This window comes from Rhinoderma darwinii, chromosome 2 (assembly GCF_050947455.1).
Source record: "Rhinoderma darwinii isolate aRhiDar2 chromosome 2, aRhiDar2.hap1, whole genome shotgun sequence".
Classification (NCBI taxonomy): domain Eukaryota; kingdom Metazoa; phylum Chordata; class Amphibia; order Anura; family Rhinodermatidae; genus Rhinoderma; species Rhinoderma darwinii.
In genome coordinates this window covers 77,661,698-77,684,314 of record NC_134688.1, presented here as the reverse complement: position 1 = coordinate 77,684,314, position 22,617 = coordinate 77,661,698, and the positions used below count along the sequence as shown (strand labels likewise).

Sequence of the window (22,617 nt, the reverse complement as noted above, 5' to 3'; positions counted from 1 at the left end):
AGCTGTTTTCCCTTGAAAACCGCTCCGTATTTTCAGACGTTTTTGAGTTTGCGTGTGAACATACCCTAAAGGTACTCGTACACCGGCCTATTTTGGCCAATGCAACGAGCGCCGATCAATGAGACGTCTCGTTGATCGGCGCTCGTTTGCACCTTTCACATGGAGCTATGTATGGGGGACAAGCGGTCGTTACTCCGATCGCTCGTCCCCATACATTATTATCATGTCAGCAGCGCTTCTCCACGTTTACACAGGGAGATGTGCTGCCGACAACGATTCTATTTTGAGCAGATGAACGATCATTTGCTCGTTCATCTGCTGATCGCTGCCCTGTTTACATAGGACAAATCTCGGGAACGAGGTTCTGTGAACGCTCGTTTGCCCGATACTTGGCCAGTGTAAAAAGGCCTTAAGTGACAGTGTTTAGCTGGCCATAAACTTGAGATAACGTTTGGCTGAATTCTTGTTTGTCCTGCAGCTATCCTGCCCAACTCGCCCATAAACCTGTATCCTGGCACTGTGATCAGAATGGATACTCATGAAAATTATCTATTATATTAGCGTTCTGCTCCTGTCCAGCCCTTTCAAAGGGAACATGTTACGTTGAAAATGTAGACCGATCTATGGGCAGCATGTTAAAGATCAGGGGGCGCTGAGCAGCTATTTGAGGCCTTGCATTAAAATAACACATCGGGATCTTTTAGATCACCATGTTCTCTCTGTCCATTAACTATAGGCCTCCTTCACACACATTATTGTTTTTTTTTTAGCGTTTTTAAAAGCTTGCCATGAATTTCAAGTGTTTTTCATTGTGTTTTTGGAAGAGTTTTCGGTGGTGAATTTTATATTTTGAAACATTTCAAACATGCGTTTTTTCCTTGTATTTTACATGCTTTAGAGAAGCCTATGGGAAAATGCAAGTAAAAGCGCTGTGTATGAAGCCTTTTCAAAAATTCACTAAAGACTTTAAAGTAACATCTGACCAAAAATAGCAGTGAAAAACGCAGTTTATGATCCAGCCCTATGGCCCAATGATGAGAATGTCGGCTGATGACATTTCTGTTGCTTTGAAAATAAGTTTATGGAGTGAAGTATATAATGTGTTACTTGTTCCTGAGGCTGGAGAAGTCTCTTGTGTGTCTCCAGTGACATTGTAAACCTTACACACCGTGGTGCACCTATGTACTGAATACATAAGGAACAGCTATGTGATTACCGCCGCCCCTACAGGTTTCCAAAGAAAGGTCATATTTTAAGGATCCAATCACCAGATCAATGCCCTAAGGCTAGATTCACACGGGTTGGATACGCTGCGTAAAACTACACAGCATATCCGATCTAGAACCGGCAGCACATTCCGTCAGAAAAACCACATCATATTGTGGCGCAGTTTTTCGGGCAGAAAAAAATCCGCAATGTGTAGAGGAGATTTCTTGCAATCTCATTTACTTTGCTGGTACTGTATTACGCTGTGGATTTTCTGCATGAAAATACGAATGGCAAATCTACACGGAATACATCTTGTGCCTTACTGTTCTATAGCTGTATACTGTGGGCCTCCGCATGTTTATTTCCTGAGCCATAAGAAATACTTATTCATACATACATCTGTTGGGGGCATTAAAAATATCACGTGAAGAAGAATCTGCGCAACCTGATTTGTTGTTGCTTTTCATTCATAAAGCAGAGTGCACAGGACGCCATCATTTCGGTTGTCTCCTGTAAGTGAACATGAAAAGATACATAAGTAATATTTGCTGCTAGTAAGCCAGATAATTGGTACTGTCCCGTTTCACAGGTGCACGCCTCTTAATATATTTGCCACGTTTGGCTGTCTGTGCGACAGAAAAGCAAGTCTACGCCTCCTATGAGCGGGTGTAGACTTGCGACATAACTTACTGTTGTTCCAGTAGAGGCTACGACCCTTTGGCTAATCCCCGTCCCCTTTTGCGTACTTTTCGGAAGTGGCAAAAAAAACTAACAAGTGGCAAATTTTAGCGCAACTGTGGTGTGCGGAAAACTGTCTTTTTTTGAATAAAATAATTTTTTTTTTACACCAGAAAGCTGGCGTAAGCCTGTTGATATACTCCGCCAATGGGTTCCGTCGGGCACCGTTGATGTCAGTCATGCAACTGATCCGGCAGTTCCAGTTTTTCGTAGTTTTTCTCCTATGATGAATAGAAAGCCATAGCACAGGTGTGCACACGGCCGTAAAAACGCCAGTAATTACGGCCCGTAATTATGGGCCCATAGACTTCTATTGGCCACGGGTACCTTCCCGTTTGCTTACGGGAAGGTGCCCGGGCCGTTGAAAAATATAGAACATGTCCTAGTTCAGGCCGTAATTACGGCACGGGCAGGCCCATAGAAGTCTATGGGGCTCCAGTAATTATGGGTAGCTACGTGTGTGCACCCGTAATTACGGGAGCGTTGCTACGCATGGTACTTACTGTCCAGCGGTAGTCACTGTCCAGGGTGATGAAAGAGTTAAACGATCAGTGTTGGATAGAGAGAAGGGGCTGCACTGATCGGCAGTAACTCTTTCAGCACCCTGGACAGTGACTACCGCTGGACAGTGAGTACCATGTGCGGAGCTCACAATATAGATTTCTAATGTTTTCTTCAAAAATCTGCAACAAAAAAAAGTTCATACTTACCCAGAACTCCCTGCTTCTTCCTCCAGTCTGGCCTCCTGGGATAACGTTTCATCCCCTGCAGCCAATCAAAGGGTGCAGCGGTCACATGGACTGCTGCGTCATCCAGGGAGGTCGGACTGGATGTCAAAAGAGGGACGTGTCACCAAGACAACGGCCGGGGTATGTATGAACTTCTTTTTCTATCAATCGCTAAGTTCCGGTGCGGAAACCCTGCCCGAAAGGGCTGCCCCTTCTCTCTATCCAGCACTGATAGAGAGAAGAGGCGGCCAATCAGAGCTGGATAAAGAGCAGAAGCTGGCGATCAGTGCTGGATAGAGAGAAGGGGCTGCCGATTAGTGCAATATCTCTCTCCACGTGTAAAGAGAAGCAGAGAAAAAGGGTCCCTAAATACTGGTGACTACGGACCTGTATTTACGGGCATGCGTCCGTAAATACGGGTTGAATACGGGTGACAAAGGACCCGTATTTACGGTAGGGAAAAAATACGGTCGTGTGCATGGGGACTTAGACCTTGACTTTCCAGCATCCTGCTCACAATTTGTAGTCACCCATGTAACTATCTTCTATTATTTGTCTTCTGGCCATACTGACCTTTTGTAATGCCTGGACAAGGCATGATGGGAAATGTAGTTGTTAACAGAGCTACTGTCTGCAGTCGTGAATGATACAAACGAGATGGCAGACAGACGCTAGATATTTATAGGTTGCACGGGGTAAATATAGAAGAACGCTGTTATAAGGGTATAGTAAGGGGTGGTATGTATGATTTCATGTGTATGACTGCCCATACATTAATTGACTTTCAGGTTAATAGGCACAAAACAACTAAATGCCAAGAAATGCCTGTATTTATGTATATTTTACATATCCATCATTTATTTCCTACTTATTTCTCCACCTCAATTCTGTTACAGATGAAGTAAAGCTTTTTACCACTCTCTTCTATTAGGGTGCCCGTACAATTATCTGTAGTCTGCCTTATACTAAAAAAATACGGTAGTCACACCGGTATACTGCAAACTGCCGCCATGTTTGGCTGAGCGGCCTTGGCTGCGTGGAACTCTACTTTTTAATGGGTTGTGCCTGTAAAAAACATTTAGCCAAAAGTCACATCAGCTAGCCTTATTTGACTGCGCAACAAACTACTGCATTACCTTTGTGTTGTCAATCCTATGATATTCCCCCTGGAAATGTGTGAATAAATTGACAACTGGGTGCTACCATTACTTTTGATGCTGATGGTGTCAGACTTTGTAGGGACACCCTATTCACAAAGGGAGTGTTGAAGGGAATCTGTCAGCAGTTTTGAGCCCTCAATACTGCTGAGAGCGCTATATAGAGTATGGGAAGAGCAATTGAACCATTCCTGGGGTGATAGTCATGCGTGTTTTACGACTGAGAAATCCACGTTTTAACATCCCGCGATCACAAGTGCTATGAAGGCGTCCCCCTCATGTGCAGTGCTACGGGCTTTCCTCAAATGCTCCCCAGAGCTAGAGCAGAGGGGGCACTTGCGATTGTGACACCGGTGGGATTAAAATGTGGATTTCTCGGTCATGCAACCTGCATGACCATCCCCCAAGGTAACCGAAGAAAAAAGTGCCGGCATTGTTATTCCATGGGGAATAAAAGTAATTACAACCATTTCCACACATCCAAATGAGCATAGATTCTATTGCTACAGCATTCACCACTAATAGAAGTTTGGTATTGATGGTAATGGAAGGTTTACTAGTTGTGTGTAGTCTGTGGCGTTGCAATATATGCTCATTTGGATGTGCGGAATTGGTTGATGGAGTGTTTGACTTAAAGATTGAGTATGATAAATGACTCTTCGATCACCCCCCGGATATACACATGAAGCAATTATATACCCCCCTCTCTGCAGATTGATTTCTGCTGATCATTTAACACATCACATAGGAAGAGAGTAAATATTTAAACAGGGGTATCATGCAGAACTACTGAAACCTGGAAAATAAAATATATTCTCTAGTCAGCAACCATAACAAGTAAACAGATCAGGGTGCTCTTTGATCACTTGGCTGGATCGGAGGTCCTGTTTAAACCATTCATTTGTAAATAAAGTTCATTCAGAGCAGCACTAATGCCGACTCTACCTGCTGTTCAATGTCCCAGGGGGTAAGGCCTAATGCGCATGACTGTAGAATTTATCTGTAATTACGGACCCGTTAATTTCTTTTCCCCACGTTTATATTTACGGGAAAGTGTCTTGGCCGTAGAAAGGCTCCACAAAAGATAGGGCATGTCCTATTTTTTTGCTTTTTACGTATCGTGCTCCCATACTTTATATGGGAGCACGGCCCGCAAATGTGGGTGGGTGTCCGCGGCCGGCCGTGGCCATAATTATGGAGGCTGTAGAGGGAAATTTTTTCCGCCAAAGGTACCGATACCTGCAGCACTGTTCCTGTTGTCAGAAAGGCTAGAAACCTGATTATAATTGGAGACAATCCATCAGGATTCCTTTTGATCTGTTCAAAAACGATTCCATCATAGCTGTTATGTCTCCCTTATGAATAAAGGCCATGATTCTAGTGTGAAAAGAGCCTAAAACATCAACCCTGCAGTTTTCATAAAAGGCCAGTAAGAAGACGGTTTAGAGGTGCCCATGCACCTTCGATGACAGTCATGTGATTTGGCGGAACTGTCTGACTAATATGTATGGAGATGTCCCGACTCTACCCAATGACCTATATCAGGGGAACGAGAGAAGGTTTGGGCATGTTGGATTTCAACATGCCCAATCCCTTGTTCCCACGGAAGCTAAACTGCCACCAGAGGAGTCTGGCAGTGGCTTATTCCCCTTTCCCCATTGAAAACACATTCTCAGCTGAGCCAAGTGTGCGTGTGTATGGGGCAGTCAGGAGGAATACCTGTTTAAAGTGTATGGCCACCTTAAACAGGTTGCCCACTACCGGACAACTCAGTACTGCAGCTTGCCCGCTATTCCATGACCGGAGCCAACTGCTTCTGACATGAATGTCCGGAGGCAGCCAGAGTGGCTAATCGGTGCGGGGTCTAGGTGTCGGACCCCCACGGATCATGTACTGATGACCTATACAGTGGATAGATCATTAGTTGTCTGCTTGTGGACAACCCATTTACTTATGAAACAAATAGGTTTGTTAAGCTGAGTACTTCAATCACAAGAGATCTAGTTTTTGTATTATCCTACATGGAAATTGTAAAGCCAGTCATACATAAGAATATCGCTGTTGGCCAAACACTTGACCAACCTCCCCATAATCATGCACGTTCATCTTTGCTGCCTGATTCCTTGGCTGAACAATTGATCAGGCATATCGAAATCGTGATCGTCGTTTTTCCTGACATTTGCTGTAGGGCACAGCTGGAAGGTCCCCATACACATTGGATTGTCTGCAGATCCCATGCTTCCTTTCAACCTCTTTTTCAAATAATGCCCAACCCACCGAGTCTATTGGTATGTATGATAAAGTATCCGACCAATAGAACAGATGCCACATTGATGCAGAGAGGATCGCGCCAACCTTTCCCTGGCAGGCAGATTGTCATATCTATGCCCACTGCACCTCACGGCCAGTGTTCAATAATAAAACGGTATTCCTATGATTATTGGCACTGCCTGCAAAACGGGCACAAAGCTATTGCAACAAATTGTTTAATGCTCATCTTCTTGTTGGGAAGACAAAATACAGGTATTAAATACATGGAAGGATTAGAAGTTATTTTCTTTGAGCGTGAAGTGTGAAATCAATATTTCGTATTTGTGCAGAAGATTTTCGTGATTATGCCCCGGCCAACACGTGCGTATTTTCATTGTTTAATGCCTCAAATTACAGCAAAGTGTTACAAAGAAGCACAAATGCCTCTAATCTCTCTGAAATCCGATTGTGCGCAATGTTCCACCGTAATGAACTGCTCGATCTGTAAATAATGGAAAATTAAATTCTCTACCGTTTACTTTTTCTATGAATAGTTTTTGAGATCTCGTATTTGTGGATTCGCAAACAAGCAATGACAACATTATCAACCGCTGAATTGATTTCATGTTCAGAAACTTTCCATCGCTGCAGGTTAATGAGGTGTTTCATTATTACATACATGGATTCTTCGAAAGTGATAACCACTTGACATGGCGGGCAGGGTCAGCGTCACAAGGGTTTGCACATTTATTTTTTCCCATGTTGAAAGATAACCTTGGTTAAATATCATTCACATGTTGTGGATTCATTAACCCCTTGTTCATTAAGGGCCCTGTTCACACACCGTTTTTTTGCTGGCAGAAGAAATCTGCTTCAGAACTCCTTCAGGAATTTCGAGGCAGATTTTGACCTGCCTGCGCTTTTTTTTGCAAAGGTTTTCGTGGCGTTTTTTCCCCCGCAGCCAAGAAGCTAATGCAAGAGATGCAGCGAAAAATGCTGGGAAAAGAGCACTGCAAGTTTTTTTTCTGCCTCCCATTGATTTCAATCGGAGGTCAGAGGCGGGAACCGCGGCAAGAAAGGACATGCCGCATTTCCGGTTTCCACGTCACAATCACAGCCGAAAAAATGCGTGAACAGGGTCTTAAAAGCAATGTGTCGTGTATTTAATTTTAGTTTTATTAATAAGATTTACGGCCTAGTTCACACACCAGTTTTTTGCAGGTGGAAAAATCTGAAATTTGAGGCACATTTTGACCTTTTGTCAGAACACTTGCCGCGTTTTTCAGCCGGTTTTTGCAAAAACCGCCACGAGAAACTCTATTTCTGCCTCCCGTTGTAAATGGGAGGTCAGAGACGGAAACGCCTGAAGAATCAACTGGAAGCTTTTTTTTTTCGCTGCGAGCGTTTTTTTTGCGCTCGCGGGAAAATAAAGCCTTTGTCTCCGTTTCCGTATCAAAAACAGCACCAAAAAACTCTGTGTGAACTCCCCTAAGGCTATGTTCACACGGAGTATTTTGGGGGAGGAATATCTGCCTCAAAGTTCCAAACGGAATTTTGAGGCAGATATTCCTCCCCCAAAATACTCCGTGTGAATAGCAATTATCGCGCCGTTTTTCGCCCGCGGCCATTGAGCGCCGCGGGCATAAATCACGCTTTCTCCTGCCTCCCATTGAAGTCAATGGGAGGTCGGAGGCGGAAGCGCCCGAAGATAGGGCATGTCGCTTCTTTTTCCCGCGAGGCAGTTTTACTGCTCGCGGGAAAAAGACGCCGACGCCTCCCATTGAAATCAATGGGAGGCGTTCTCGGGCCGTTTCTGCCGAGTTTTGCGACGCGGTTTCCGCGTCAAAAAACTCGGCAAAAGACCCCGTGTGAACATAGCCTAAGGCTGGGTTCACACGGAGTTTTTTGCAGGCAGAAAATCTGCCTCAAAATTCCGTTTGGAGTTTTGAGGCAGATTTTGCTCTGCCTGCACGCCGATTTAGGCAGCGTTTTTCGCCCGCGGCCATTGAGCGCCGCGGGCAAAAAACGCAGCGAGATACGCTTTCCCTGCCTCCCATTGATGTCAATGGGAGCTCAGAGGCGTAAACGCCCGAAGATAGGGCATGTCCCTTCTTTTTCCCGCGAGCCGGTTTTTCCGCTCGCGGGAAAAAAATGCCTCCGCCTCACATTGAAATTAATGGGAGGCATTTTCGTGCGTTCTTTGGTGCGTTTTCCGCGTAAAAAAAACTCGTCAAAAAACTCTGTGTGAACTCCCCCGTATATAGATGACATATTACATGTTTGGGCTCTTTTTGTAAATGTTGTAGGTATTTATTTTTTATTTGTAAAACCTTCCCTTGGGGTGGCCATATTGGAGACGCACACTTCCTTCCTGTGTGTGTGTGTGTGTGTGTGTGTGTGTGTGTGTGTGTGTGTGTGTGTGTGTGTGTGTGTGTGTGTGTGTGTTTGTGTATAAATAACATAACTTTATATTCTGCAGTTCAGTACGATTATGGCGATAGAAAATGTATATATTTTTTGTTTTATGTTTTACTACATTTGCACAATAAAACGCTTTTTTTCTTTTTGTGTCACTATACTCTGAGAGTCATAACTTTTATTTTTCTGTCTACGGAGCTGTGTTACGGTTTTATTTATTTTGTTGTGGGAAGAGTTGGCCTTTTCTATTGGTATCATTTTGGGGTACATACAACTTTTTGATCACTTTTTTTTTTTTTTTTTTTTTTTTTTCGTTTTGAGGATGAACAAAAAATAAAAAACAGCAATTTTGTCACTGTTTTTTTTTTTTTTTTTTTCTCGTGAGAGTTTTAGACATTGGGTCATCACGGACTTGACGTAAGATTTCGCACACGTTCGTCTGAATAGAGCCTAGCCGGCTACGTGTGTAAACAGAGTGGGGAGGGGGCTCTGTGCGGACCAGGAGATCTTCAAATGCAGGTCTAACCTTTCCGGTAACTGCAAGAATGAACGTAAAGAATTATGATGTTCATTGAGTGTGTACAACTATTTCACGACTTCTCTAATTGCAGATTCATGATGTTTATTGTATGAAACCTTTTTCTTGCATGTGTTTAAAATGACAGTGTTCTGATGTTTTGTTTTTTTCCTTTGTGCAGGGATTGAAGCCGTTTTAAATGTATGTTTTATCCATGATGGCCGATCATCATCATCCTCCTCCACTGGACACCACCCAACTACTAACAACTGATATTCCACTTCTACCTGCACCCATTGTCAATGGAGAAGGCAGCCAACAGGTTAGATATTATACACGCTCATTTTCTCCTGCATTCTATGAGCATGTTTTTTTTTAAAAATTTTTTTATATATATATATGCTTGAGAAAGGCCCATGCTGGGGGTGAAACGTTGCACTGCCAATGGGTGAATAAAAATGCAATTTTTCAACTTGAAAACCATCTGCTGTGGAGTTCTGCCTTCCTTTGTTTCTCTATATATGGAACCGGTGATGGGGGTCCAAAGGCTTGCACCCAAAGAAAAAGAATTACAAATAAGGCTATGAGCCCATAAGTGCTGCCCACCTTGTATTCTATATATATATATATATATATATATATATATATATATATATATATATATATATATATATATATAATAAATGTGTGTGTAATATGTATAATGTATTACAAGTAAAGACAATCACATCAAGAAAACAACCTCTTTCCTATATCAGCTGGACTAATTGCTGGAATCCGTCATTTTACTGGGGAAACTGCTGGTGTAGTTCTGTCGACATAAAATAGTATTTCTAGGCCTTCTTGTAATTCATTACCTTGGCACTAAAATTGAGGCTCTTTTTGCAGTAGCTGCCCCCTCTGCAGACTGAAGTGGTGGTAATAACAGGAGTTGCCCTGACAGGACAACCTCTTTAACCCCTTCTCGAGAGTCACACTGCTATATGCCCCGTTCAGTTGTCATGTATATAAATATTGGCAGCCTGGAACGGATTTAATGTGTGCAGTGCTGCTTCAGTGTGAGCAGCGCTGCACTTTCCTGTCTGCCGGCTCTCTCCACGAGTGCTGACAGCTCTCCCCTTTAGTTTCATCAAACAACCATGTGTTTTATCACTGTAAGGGGGCTTAGAAGCACAGAGTTGCACATACAGAAGCAGTTCTGCACTTTCCTGTCTGCCGACTCTTTCCCCAATGGAGTCCTTGACCAGAGCATGGGAAGTGCTCTGGCAGGGGAAATCTGTCTTAGTAAAGCCCTTGACATCACTGTCCACATATGGACTGTGATGTTAGGGGCTTTGAGATACCGGAATGCCCCGCTCCTGTAGATAGGGCACCTCCCATAGACAGCAATACTGAAGCTCCCTTTAGGAGTTGGATCCCCGGCCAGAGCGTTGCCGGGGATTGTGCTCCTAGAGCATGCCCTTGACGTTCCTGTCCATATATGGCGAGCTTTAGTGACGCTACCTACATAGGGGGGGATACTATCTGGGGGGGTGTGGAGGTATGTACATAGGCACTGTGGCACTATCTACAGGGGCATTGCATCACTATCTACGTAGGCACTGTTTTTAGGGGTTGGGACAAAAAAAACCCTGACCTATTAAATTCATCCATATTTTAACGCCCATGAAAGATGCATGCCAACTGGCGGTTAAACTGTCAGACAGGCAGGAAATGGATGAAAATTTTGAGACACTGAAAAACTTGACAATTGATCAGTTTTTAACGCTTCAATGTTTTTTTTTTTTTCCAATGCTGAATATAACCGCCTGGCCTTTTTCACTCTCCCCTCACAGCGATCCAGGCTGACGGAGAGAGAAGACAACTAATTGTTACAGAGCTGCAAATATATATATATAATTTGTCTGCTCATAATAAAAATGTAAAATATGGAATTAATTAAACGGACCTAGAAAATTAAAGCCTCATTAGTCTTGTAAAAAAAAAAAGTAAATATAGTTGTGATATTCAAAGTGGTTGCACAGATATTCTCATTTAAGGAAGTGCATATCAGAAATGGAAAATTTGACCTAGACACGGGCATCAATGACCCTTGGTCATGAAAGGGTTGAAGAGAAGCTGTCGCCTTACACATTTCTTATCATGATCTGTTACTTATAGCGGAGTAATATTCATTTGAAATGGGTTTTTTTTTTGGTTTTTTTTTAAAAGTGTACCTCGAGTTATAATTGAAATATACGCTGCAGTACTTCCTGTAAGCTTTAACTTTGCAGTGTAGCTGATGCGCAGAGTCCTTCTCCCTTCTGAGCCGTAGCAGCATATTCAACCTTTCCTCATATTCATGCACCTTTTACTGTGAATCTGCAGCTAGAGCCCTGTGCTCTGTCTTCGAGGCATTTGTAGCCAGCAGGAAGTCTCTGCTGCAAAGCTCTTTTTTTTTATTATGAATGGGGCAGCTGAGTGAGACTTCCTATTTATCACAAGCATCTCATAGTGTATTTCTATGAGCTGTTACGCTCCCCTGCCTCATGTGTTAAAACTGACAGACATCTATCACAAGCAGAATGCAGAGGAGACCGGCTGAAGCTGCATCACATAGGAATACACTGACTCCTCAGTGTGAGTACAGCAGTTCTATGTCAGTGATCTATCACTTGCTGCACTTGGATAGCACTCAGAGCAGAGCAAGTGTAGTGTGATGAGACTCGGGCCCCCTTTGCCTCTACAAAGCCAGAAGCATCTTGGGAAATATAGTCTGCAATAGGGGAACCATATCAGAGGGGAAGAAGGAACCAAGATGGCAGACCGAGAACAAGATGGCATAAATGGCACATTAACCAAAACAGGTATCCACAAGGCATACACAAGAGCCTCTACATTATTCTTTAATAAAAGCCAATGCCGCACTATATAGGCAAAAAATAATAATTTGCTGGAGTGCTTCTTTAAATAATATCCACAGCGGTATTATCTGTGCCAAGTGCGTGTATGAAGTGGGTGCTGCCAGTTTGAATACATTAGCCCAGGCTAGACTCAGTCAGTTATCTTCTCTAGTGCACTCCCTGTTAGTACAGATAGTGAAATAATACAAGATTGTGGGAATGTTTTTAGTGAAGGTTCCTCCCGTCTCTTGTGCCTGAAAGATCCAACCTTTTATTTATTAAGTTTATCCTTGATATTGCAAATACCGTACATGTACCTTTTTAAAATAAATATTTGCTTAAAATCAGAAAGGTGACAGGTGCTTCAGTAAATTGGTGACCGTTTTAAGTCGTGTCTAAACATGGCGACTTTATTCATACCGGAGTCCAATGTTTAGGGATCATCTCCGTGCAATATGATTGGTAATTTAGAAACTGTGAAATTTGTCCGCCCCTTCAGTGCTTGTCTGGAGGATGGCTTGGTGGCACACTGCCAGAAGACGGCAAGGTTCTGTCCTTGTTATGGAGAGGAAACATTTCTTCACTCACTTGATTGGGTTGATAGAGTATTCTGCTTCATGTTTCACTCCGTTCACAATCTAATTTGTTGACTGAGACGAGTGACGTGCAGAGGGTCACAAACTGCGCACAACGGAAAGCAATTCGGTTTTCGTGATTCAGATTCGGGCCTTGATGGTATATTAAAAGTTAAATAGATCTGCCAATGTAGGCCTGCTACTTCCAATTTCTGTCACTGAGATTTAACAAGCAGAGCCAGCCAAACTAGCAGTACGCCTCATCCACCTTGTAGCGCGGCGCAGCAGTCACTTTGTCTGACGGAGATTTTAAACTGGAATACAAAAAGCACTGCTAAAACTAAAGTTATACTGTTCTGTTCTCCAATTAAATATATATAACAATAAATGTGAATAAACAACCCAATAAGTGCCAATAGTTGTATGTTATATACTCCGTTATCCTCTGTTCACTGTTTTTACAGGATCCATAATGGATATGATGGGGTTCGTGCAGGGCCGCCATCAGGAATTTCTGGGCCCCATATAGCTAAGATGTCTGGGCCACCCCTCTCCATTACCGGGGGTGGGCAACGGAAAGTGTGGCATTCATGTTTGCACGTTATACGCATTAACTGATTTTGGTTCTGATGTCAATTACAGTGAACGAAACCATGGAGCAGGCAGTGACCGGTTAATGCCCTGAATTTTGTTCTATTTAGCCAAAACGTATCCCACTGTATGGCATAAACTGGGATACGTCGCCCAGGGAATAGCCCAGGGGAAACTACTGAAGTCACTGTCTGTAAATGGCAGTGACGTCTGGAGCTTTCCCAGGGCTGGAGCACCTGGGCAGAGCTTCTACTAGCGCTCTGCCCATGGACTATGGCGCTGTTCCTGTTGTCCATATACGTAAAGTGACGTCAGAAGCTTTGCAAAGTCCGAGTACACTGCCGCAGCGTTGGCAACACTCTGGCCAGGGATTCCGGCCCTGGAGAATCCCCTGACGTCACTTTACATATATGGACAGTGATGTCAGGAGGTTTCCCACTGACAAAGTCCACAGGTAGAGCACTTGTGAAGCTCTGTCTGGGGACTCCAGCATTGGGAAGCCCCTGACGTCACAGTCCATATAGTAATGTCTGGAAAGGTATAAGTTTTTTTGTGGGATCTCTCAGGATGGAATTGCAAAGTCTACTACGCTATTCCATTCTTAGAAAAAAAAGGTATATCGACGTCTACCGGCCCGTCGTAGGCTAAAAGGACGCAATGGAGCCCTGTGAATTATCGTCTACGTTGCTTATAGTGTTCATTGGGAGGTTTCCTGACGTACACTATAAACTTAGGGCAACAATTTGATGTGAAGGGGCCTTAAGGGAGGGGGAAGCGCTTGTGAGGTTGTAAGGAGAACTAATTCTCCGTTCTTACTTTGCCATTAAAGTTCAATGTGTTTTTCAACAGCAAAAATCTGAGGTTTTCCCTTTGATTTCTAACGCAAATGTGCCACAAGCGTGTAGCAGATCCGCATGAGAATAAGGCCCGGTTCACACAGAGTTTTTTTGCCGCGGAAACCGCATTGAAAGCTGCTTCAAAAAATGGCTTAAATCTCCTCCTATTGATTTCAACGGGAGGCAAAGGCATTTTTTTCCCACGAGCGGAAAAGAACGCTTGCGGGAAAAAGCAGCGACATGCCCTTTTTTCGGGCATTTCTTTCTCTGACCTCCCATTGACATCAATGGGAGGCAGAGAAAGCCTGAAGGACTAAAAACTGTGTGAACAAGGCCCATTGTCATTCAAAGCTCCTTCTCCTCGGCTTTTCCATGCAAAATGAGTAGCATGCTACTTATTGCTGTGGTGGATTTCTTTTCATGGTGCGGACAAAAATACACGTGGAAATTTTTTTTCGTAGCGTGTGAACTGGGTTGTGGAAACCTTATATGCATGGGATGCGCGATTTTCGGAATCCGTATCAAATCCAACAGAGTGAATTTTAAAAAACTCTGTTAGGCCAAATGCACACGATACTTACAGTATTACGCACAAATTTGTTGCGGGTATTTTCGTGTGGCAAATCTGCAGTGTAATACAGTACAAGCAAAGTAAATGAGTTCAAGAAATCTCATCAACATGTCGCAGATTTTTTCTGCACAAAAATTGACCTGCGGTGTGTATTTGAAAATATTCTACATGTCAATTTATCTTGTTTCTGACTAGTTTAAAAAAAAATTAAAAAAATCTGCAGCATAAAACCATCAAAATTTAAAAACCGCACCTAAAAACGCACTATTAGGTGCAGATTTTACCTGTGAAATTACCTGCAGATTTTGTGCTCAAGTCTGAGGGATCTGTGAAAACGGGTCCCACATGGGTGCAAATAGGCCATGGAAAACGGACGTTATTCATGGCTGATTTCACACACATTCGTCGAGTATAGCCTTATATTGTAATTTGTAGTGCGTTTTCAGTGCACAATCTGCACCAAAAATAGGAGAGAAGTAAGTGGCCTTATTCAGACGTCCATGTCCGGTCTGTGATATACGGACCGTGTATCGGCCATGTTTCCCGGATCGACCACAGTTCAGGGAGCCGGGTTTCTAGCATCACAGTTATCTATAATCATAGGAGTCCCTCCCTTTCCGTGGAAATACTGTTCCCAGTCCCGTACTAAAAACATGATTACAGTACGGGACAGTATTCATGCGGAGAGGCAGGGACATCTAGCAGCATATATGACTATGATGCTAGGAGTCCGGCTCCCTGAATTGTGGTCGGCCTGGGAAATACGGCCGATACACGGTCCATATATCACGGACCGAACACTGCCATCTGAATAAGGCCTTAGTCTAGTTACACAGTGCGGTCAAATCCCATTTTTTGCCACTATTTTTGCAAAATCACGGCAAAAATGTGATGACATTGAGTATATAGCCTAATAGCACTATTTTTTTCATGTTTTATATCCTTTCTTTTATGCAATTTTCGTGAACGTGGCACAAATCACACGGTTTTGCTGCGATTTTATATAATTGCGCCATCTTTGCAGCGACTGTAAAAATCGCGTAAAAAAAAAACGCTAGGGAAACGAAAAAAACACAACATTTTAACATACTTTATATATTCTACAAGTGGGGTCAGGAGGAGTGGGGGGACGACGACACTCACCAGCCTGCAGGTCCAGTCAGCTATGTAGAGAAGGACGTGTCTGGTTGGCGGCTCTCTCCACACCCATCTTCTGTTTACATTCTGCATCTTCCCCTTCTGTAAGTCCCCTCAGGGCCCCAGTGAAGGTTACTTCAAAGTAAGGAATGGCCCCTTTAACTTTAGCTGGGCTCTGTGCTGCGCCAACGTGAATTCACGGTGGGTGTAAAAAGCGCGATCCGGGTGTCTCAGAGTAGCGCTGACACCCGGATCGCGCTGTTATCCCCTGCCTCTAGTCCCGGAGACATGATCGGAACCTGATTGGTTCCGGTCCCGATCATGTGATCGCAGGGAAAGTTTGTTGTAACAACGAACTGAAAAGTTTGTTAATATAACAAACTGGAAAGTTTGTTCCTACAATAAACTTTCCTGGGGACCGATTGCGGGTGCTGCAGTCGGTTGCATGACAAAACCGGAGGCCATACAACAGCCTCCGGGTCTGCCATGCACAGCAGCCTATGAGAACCAGCCGGAGGCTGATCCTCATAAGCTTCCTGTCAGTGTGACTCTCAGCGTCACACTGACAGTTTATAATACGTTACACTACCTAGGTCGTGTAATGTATTATAGCAGCTATCAGTGCTGCAGGTCTTCAAGTATAACAAGTAAAATGTAAAAAAAAGAAGTAATAAAAATGTTTTATAAAAGTGTAAAAAGAAGTTATAAGTTACAAAAACAAAAAATGCTTTTTTTCCTATAATAAGTCTTTTATTATAGGGAAAAAAATGAAAATGTTAAAAAAAAAAGTACACATATTTGGTATCACCGCGTTCGTAACGACCCAAACTATAGAACTATAATATTATTTTTCCCGCACGGTGAACACCGCAAAAAAAATAATTAAAAAACAATGTCAGAATCAACCCTCCCAAAATATAGAATAAAAAGTGATCAAAAAGTTGCATGTACCCCAAAATAGAGAACCAATAAAAACTACAACCCGTCCCGCAAAAAACAAGCCCATACACCATTTTTTTGACTGAAAAATAAAGTTATGTCTCTCAGAATATGGTGACACAAAAAATAAATAATTTTATCGAAAAGTGATTTTATTGCGCAAACGCCACAAAACATAAAAAAAACGATATACATATGGTATCGCCGTAATCGTATCGACCAGCAGAATAAAGTAAAATGTCATTTATAGTAATGTAATTTACTGTAAAAAAAAAACGAAAAACAAACATTGTCAGAATTTGTTTTTTTGTCACTTTGCCAAAAAAATCTAATAAAAAGTGCTAAAAAAAATCACATGTACCCTAAAATGGTACCAATGAAAACTATAGATTGTTCCGCAACAAATAAACCCTCACACAGCTCCGGTGGAGAAAAAATAAAAAAAGTTCTGGCTCTCAGAATATAGTGGCAGAAATTGTGCAGTGTCCAAAAGCGGATAAGATCGGGAGCCATTTATCAGTGTGACATCGGCCACATATCTGCGGATTATTATTTATTTACCACATTATTATACCCTCTTATTATGCCCTGATGTACTCTGCCCCGATTACATATACCCCCACATCATAAACTGAAATACCAGCAAAACCCCAAACAGAACTATTACCAAGCAAAATCTGCGCTCCCTCCCTTCTGAGCCCCACAGTGTGCCCAAACGCCAGTTTACGTCCACATATATGATATTTTATATCCTGGAGAACCCTCTCAACATTGTATGAGGAATTTGTCTTCAGTGGCACAAACTGGGCACAACGTATTGTGCATTAAAATGGCATATCAGTGGAAAATTACAATTTTCACTTTGCACCATCCTCTGCGCATTAACGCCTACGCGCACCACAACGTAATAGCATGTCGTGGTGCGGGGGGGTTATATATGGAGTGGGCTCATGCTCTGCGCCCACTCCATATTCTGCAGGTGTCAGCTGTGTATTACAGCTGACACCCGGGACTAACGGACAGGAACAGCGATCGCGCTGTTACAGGAGCCTGTAAAAATGACATTATGCTGCAATACATTAGTATTGCAGTGTATTGTACCAGCGACCAAATGATCGCTCGTTCCAGTCCCCTGAAGGGACTAATAAAATGTGTGTAAAAAAAAAAGTATAAAAAGTTATTAGTGAAAAAAATATATAATATATTTAAAGTCCAAAAAATCACCCTTGTTTCTGATAAAGTAATGTAAAAAATAAACAAAACTGGTATCGCTGCATCCATAAAAGTCAGAACTATTACAATATACCATTATTTAACTCGCACTGGGAACGCCATAAAAAAAAAAAGAATTTAAGAAAAAATAAAGAATTTAAAACGCCAAAATCGCTGTGTGTTACAGAAGAAAATGTATTACAATTGAATTTCAGCAAAAAAAATAAAATTTGTAAATTTCCCCTCTACGTTGCTTTAATTCCTGTGAAGCGCCTAAAGGGTTAAGAAACTTTCTGAATGCTGTTTTGAATACTTTGAGGGGTGCAGTTTTTAATATGGGGTGATTTATGGCGTCTGTCTAGTATATAAGGCCCTCAAAGCCACTTCAGAACTGAACTGGTCCTTGAAAAAATAGCCTTTTGAAATTTTCTTGAAAATGTGAGAAATTGCTGCTAAAGTTCTAAGCCTTGTAACGTCCTAGAAAAATAAAATAATTTAAAAAAAACTATGCAAATATAAAGTAGACATATGGAATATGTGAAATAGTAACTATTTTGTGTGGTATTACTATCTGTTTTACAAGCAGATACATTTTAAAATTAGAAAAATCATAATTTTTGCAAATTTTATCAAAATTTTGGTGTTTTTCACAAATAAGAAATGAATTTAGTGACCAAATTTTTCAACTAACATAGAGTACAATATGTCTTGAGAAAACAATCTCAGAATCGCTTGGATAGGCAAAAGCATTCCAGAGTTATTACCACATAAATTGACACATGCCAGATTTGAAAAAATGGGGCTGGTCCTGAAGGCCAAAATGAGCTTGGTCCTGAAAGGGTTAAAGCAGCTGAAAAGCGGACGGGCCACTATTTTTTTCATCGTTTTGGCCGGGCCCCTGACGGCAGTGCCAGTAGTACTGCACTGATGGCGGCCCTGGGTTCGTGATGATCCTTCGTGATGATGGAGCATATTGACTTATAATGTTTTTTTGTTTTTTTTCTTTCCCCCTAAATAACACGCTGCGCTGTTTTGCCTGTAAAAAAAAAAGCACTGGAAACTTGACAGATTAGAGCTAAATGAAAGTTTAAACAGAGCCTTACTTTTAAAATGTATCAAATTTATGAAATACTAGGCCTCATTTATCAAAACTGTCAGGAAAATTGGCATTGTTTAGAAAAAAGACGGCTTAGTGGCGATGTAATTACAATGTACAAATATATTATTGGACAGTACAGAGATCTTTCTAATGATTTTTTTACACCTGGGCCAGTAACAAGGACAAGGGGGCATCCTCTACGTTTAGAGGTAAAAAGGTTTCACCATCATCTCTTTACTGTGTGGGCGGTCATAGGGCTGTTCAGGTATGACCTAAATAAAAAAACAGGATTGAACGATTATTTAGACCACACCCCTTTTTACATGCTACACCCCCTATTTGCATTCTACACCATTAAATTAATATTTATCCCCTGAGCCTGCTCTGCTGTATACTATTGTATATAATATACCCCCTGACACTGCCCCCACAAAGTATATTGCAGCTATAGTGCTCCCCACAGAGTAGAATGCCCCATAGCTGCACCCACACATTATAATGCCCCTATAGTTGCCATCCACATGGTATAATGCCCCCCATAGCTGCCACCCCACAGTATAATGCCCCCACAGTGTATAATGCCCCACCACAACTGCCCTTCCCACAGTATAATGCCCCCATATCTGACTTAAATGCAGTATAATGCGCTTCTGATTGCCCTTACACCATATAATGCCCCCATAACTGCACCCCACACAGTATAAAGTCCCACATAGCTGCCCCAATAGTGCCTGATCAAAATAATAATATACATACTCACCTAACCCTGCTCCAATGACGAGTGGAGGATATCCCTCGTGTCCAGCAATATATAGTGAATGGTCCCCTGCTCTACCATTGGATTCAATTGTATCTGCGTACTGAAGATGCAGATACAGTTTAAACTGGGAGAAACCAATTGGTAAATCTGAAATTCGAAACATGTCGATTAATTGTGCTGAATTTCGATTATTTTTCTATTAATTTCCCAGCCCTAGGCGGTGAGACTATATGGAACGCTCTGCCAAGGGATTTTGTGATGGTTGATTCTTTGAGAAAGTTCCTTGATGCCTTTCTTGAAAAATATAATATTACAGGTTATGAGTACTAGATTCTGGAGATAGGACGTTGATCAGGGATTTATTCTGATTGCCATGTTTGTAGTTGGGCAGGAATTTTCCCTCTAACGATTCAATTTGCATCAACCTCATGGGGGTTTTGCCTTCCTCTGGACCAACATGGTAGGAATATAGGTTGGACTTGATGGAGCTGTCTTTTTTTTCAACCTCATCAACTATGTAACTTTGACTATAATCCAGTCTGATCAGGCCCCATGCACACAACCGTAATTTTGATCCGCAATTATGGATTCGTAATTGCGGATAAATATACTGATCCATTCATTTCTATGGCCCACAGACCCCTTCCCCTATATTTACGGGAAGGTGTCCGGGCTGCTGAAAATCGGAAAAAAAATAGGACGTCCTATTTTTTTAAATTTACGGACCGTGCTCCTATACTTTATAATGGAGTTTACGGACCGTGAGTCTGGTGGAATGTATAGTACCCCCTGTAGCCGGCCATACTGAGGCTGGTGGGACAGATCATCCTATTAAGGCCTCATACACATGACCGTAGCCATGTGCACGGCAGTGATTTTCGAGACGGCCGGCCATGGAGTGTCAGCCGCGAGCCGCCCGCAAATCGTGGGCTGTGCACATGGCCGCGGCCATTATTTTCAATGAGCCCGGACCACAGAACACGGCCGTAATAAGACATGCCCGTTCTTTCTGCGGTGCGGGCTCCTGGGTCATGCACGGACCGTGAAAACCACTGTCGTGTGCATGGCCCCATAGAAATGAATGGGGCCGCAATTCTCCCGTGGATTTTCGGGGGAATTGCGGGCGCAAAAGCTCGTTCTTGTGCATGGGGCTGCACAGAATGGCATCTGCAGGTATAATATAAAGTGTTTACAGTTCCCTTATATCAATTATGCCCCTGTATTATAGAACACATCTCTATAGAAAAGAGTAGCTAAAACCTGCGTGACGCCTGCATTTCTGTAATCGTCTGAGACTCCAGCCCTTCTGAGATGCTATAATAAATTATGCATTTGCCAAAAACAAATAACAATAGATGTGTTTTCATGTGGTGAACTCTGTGTGTTGTGAGATTGTAATTGCTTTACTTTTATTTCATTGCGTGCCCCCCCCCCCCCCCCACATTTTCTCTAGTGACATTTATTTCTGCCTCCTGTAACATTTAGCAATGATATTACTATCTGCTTATAGTATTTTTCTTATCCTGCTACAGATTGGTTGTGATTTTCTGTCCATTGCTTAAATGGTTTTGTAAACCTATAGACAATCCCCGTGTCAAACAGCAGATAAGCGGCACTGCTTGATCAGGCGGCACTGATCCTATGCAAATACAGGCTCCTTGTAAAGATAGTTGTCCGCCAAACACCTGGTTGACTACTGGATGTTAACAATCCTCTTATTAATGGGGTTTGTCACTTTTTGACGCTGTCAGTTTTGACAGTGTCCGACAGTGCAGTGACCTTATTAAAAAGAGGAAGCGTACAGTGCACAGATGTCAATTTATTCATTTCCAGGAGGAGTAACAGAAGAATGCCACAATGAACATTTTAAAGAAAAGCTGTTTCAAGAGTCTTAATTTATGGGACATGCAAGTATTGCCTAAACAGACATGTCAGGAGAATATTTAGCATCATCGGCATGTTTGGTTATTTATGAATGTTCAGTTCTATCGTGTTAATATGGGGCAGAAACCGTTAAACTATCCAATATTTATAGAATCATTTCTATGCAATGGTAGTTTGAACATGAGCAGACTGGACCGATGTGTCGTCACCGGACCCCCGTGTGTGTCCAGCTTTAATTACATGACACATCCATTTATGTCTATGCGTCACGCTCTAATATAGAGCTCCGAGACGTCTTCCTATTCTGCCGATTTTGTCAACATTATGTTGAGTTTCCGGTGACGTAGAAGCAGCAGATAAATGATTATTAATTACTGCTTAGGTTGCCTGGTCTTGTTTTATGAGGTCTAGCATAATGTGAATATGGAATAGTCTCTGCTCTTACACATTTATTCAAGCATATTTCTGGTGATATGAACAAAGGCTGCCCAGGGTACGTGTCTCCGGATCTGCAATAAACGGCTACATTTATTTGTTAAAAATCCTTCCCAGTATCCGGCTGCCAGCTATATTGCTTGCTGCTAAAACCCAAGTAGGAGAAGAGTCTACTTACGTCCTCCCTCAATGATGTCAACAGTAAACTACACGTTCCGACATTGTTTTGTTTTGTTTTTTTTTACTTTTTGAAAAGGGCAGAAATGTCAATGTGTTTAATATAATGTTTATTTTGTGTTGTTTTTTTATACATTTTTTTACATTCTTTATAATTTTGGAATATCTATTCATCTAAATAAACAATTATTTTTTTTGTGTGCGTTGAGATCTAGTGGCTATACAGTTTATATTCCACAAGGATCTGATTTTACAGCCTGCAATGAAATTGAACATTATCTCATTATCACTAGAGGATTAAATACAGAATGTCAGGTTTATTGTGTTGCCTCAGGTAAGACACAAAAGGAAAACTGAAGACCGCTGACCGAGAGGAGATTTAGGAGGCGCGGATATTTGGGGAGGACTGATGATGTCACTGCCTGTCTCCCGTTCCGAACTTGACTATAAAGACCCTTTTACACGGGCCAATTATCGTGCAAACGAGCGCTCATGTGAACGC

The 22,617-nt window shown here is 42.2% G+C and overlaps 1 protein-coding gene across 2 annotated transcripts in view; it reads left to right on the top strand.

Moving 5' to 3' along the window:
* Positions 1–22,617, top strand: part of FNDC3A (fibronectin type III domain containing 3A) — a 210,462-nt gene that overhangs the window by 45,882 nt on the left and 141,963 nt on the right. For both annotated transcript variants that reach the window (XM_075851793.1, XM_075851794.1), the window contains exon 2: positions 9,199–9,339. In XM_075851793.1, the coding sequence (XP_075707908.1) occupies positions 9,217–9,339 (123 nt within the window). In that variant the 5' untranslated portion in view covers positions 9,199–9,216. The remainder of the gene's footprint in view (positions 1–9,198; positions 9,340–22,617) is intronic.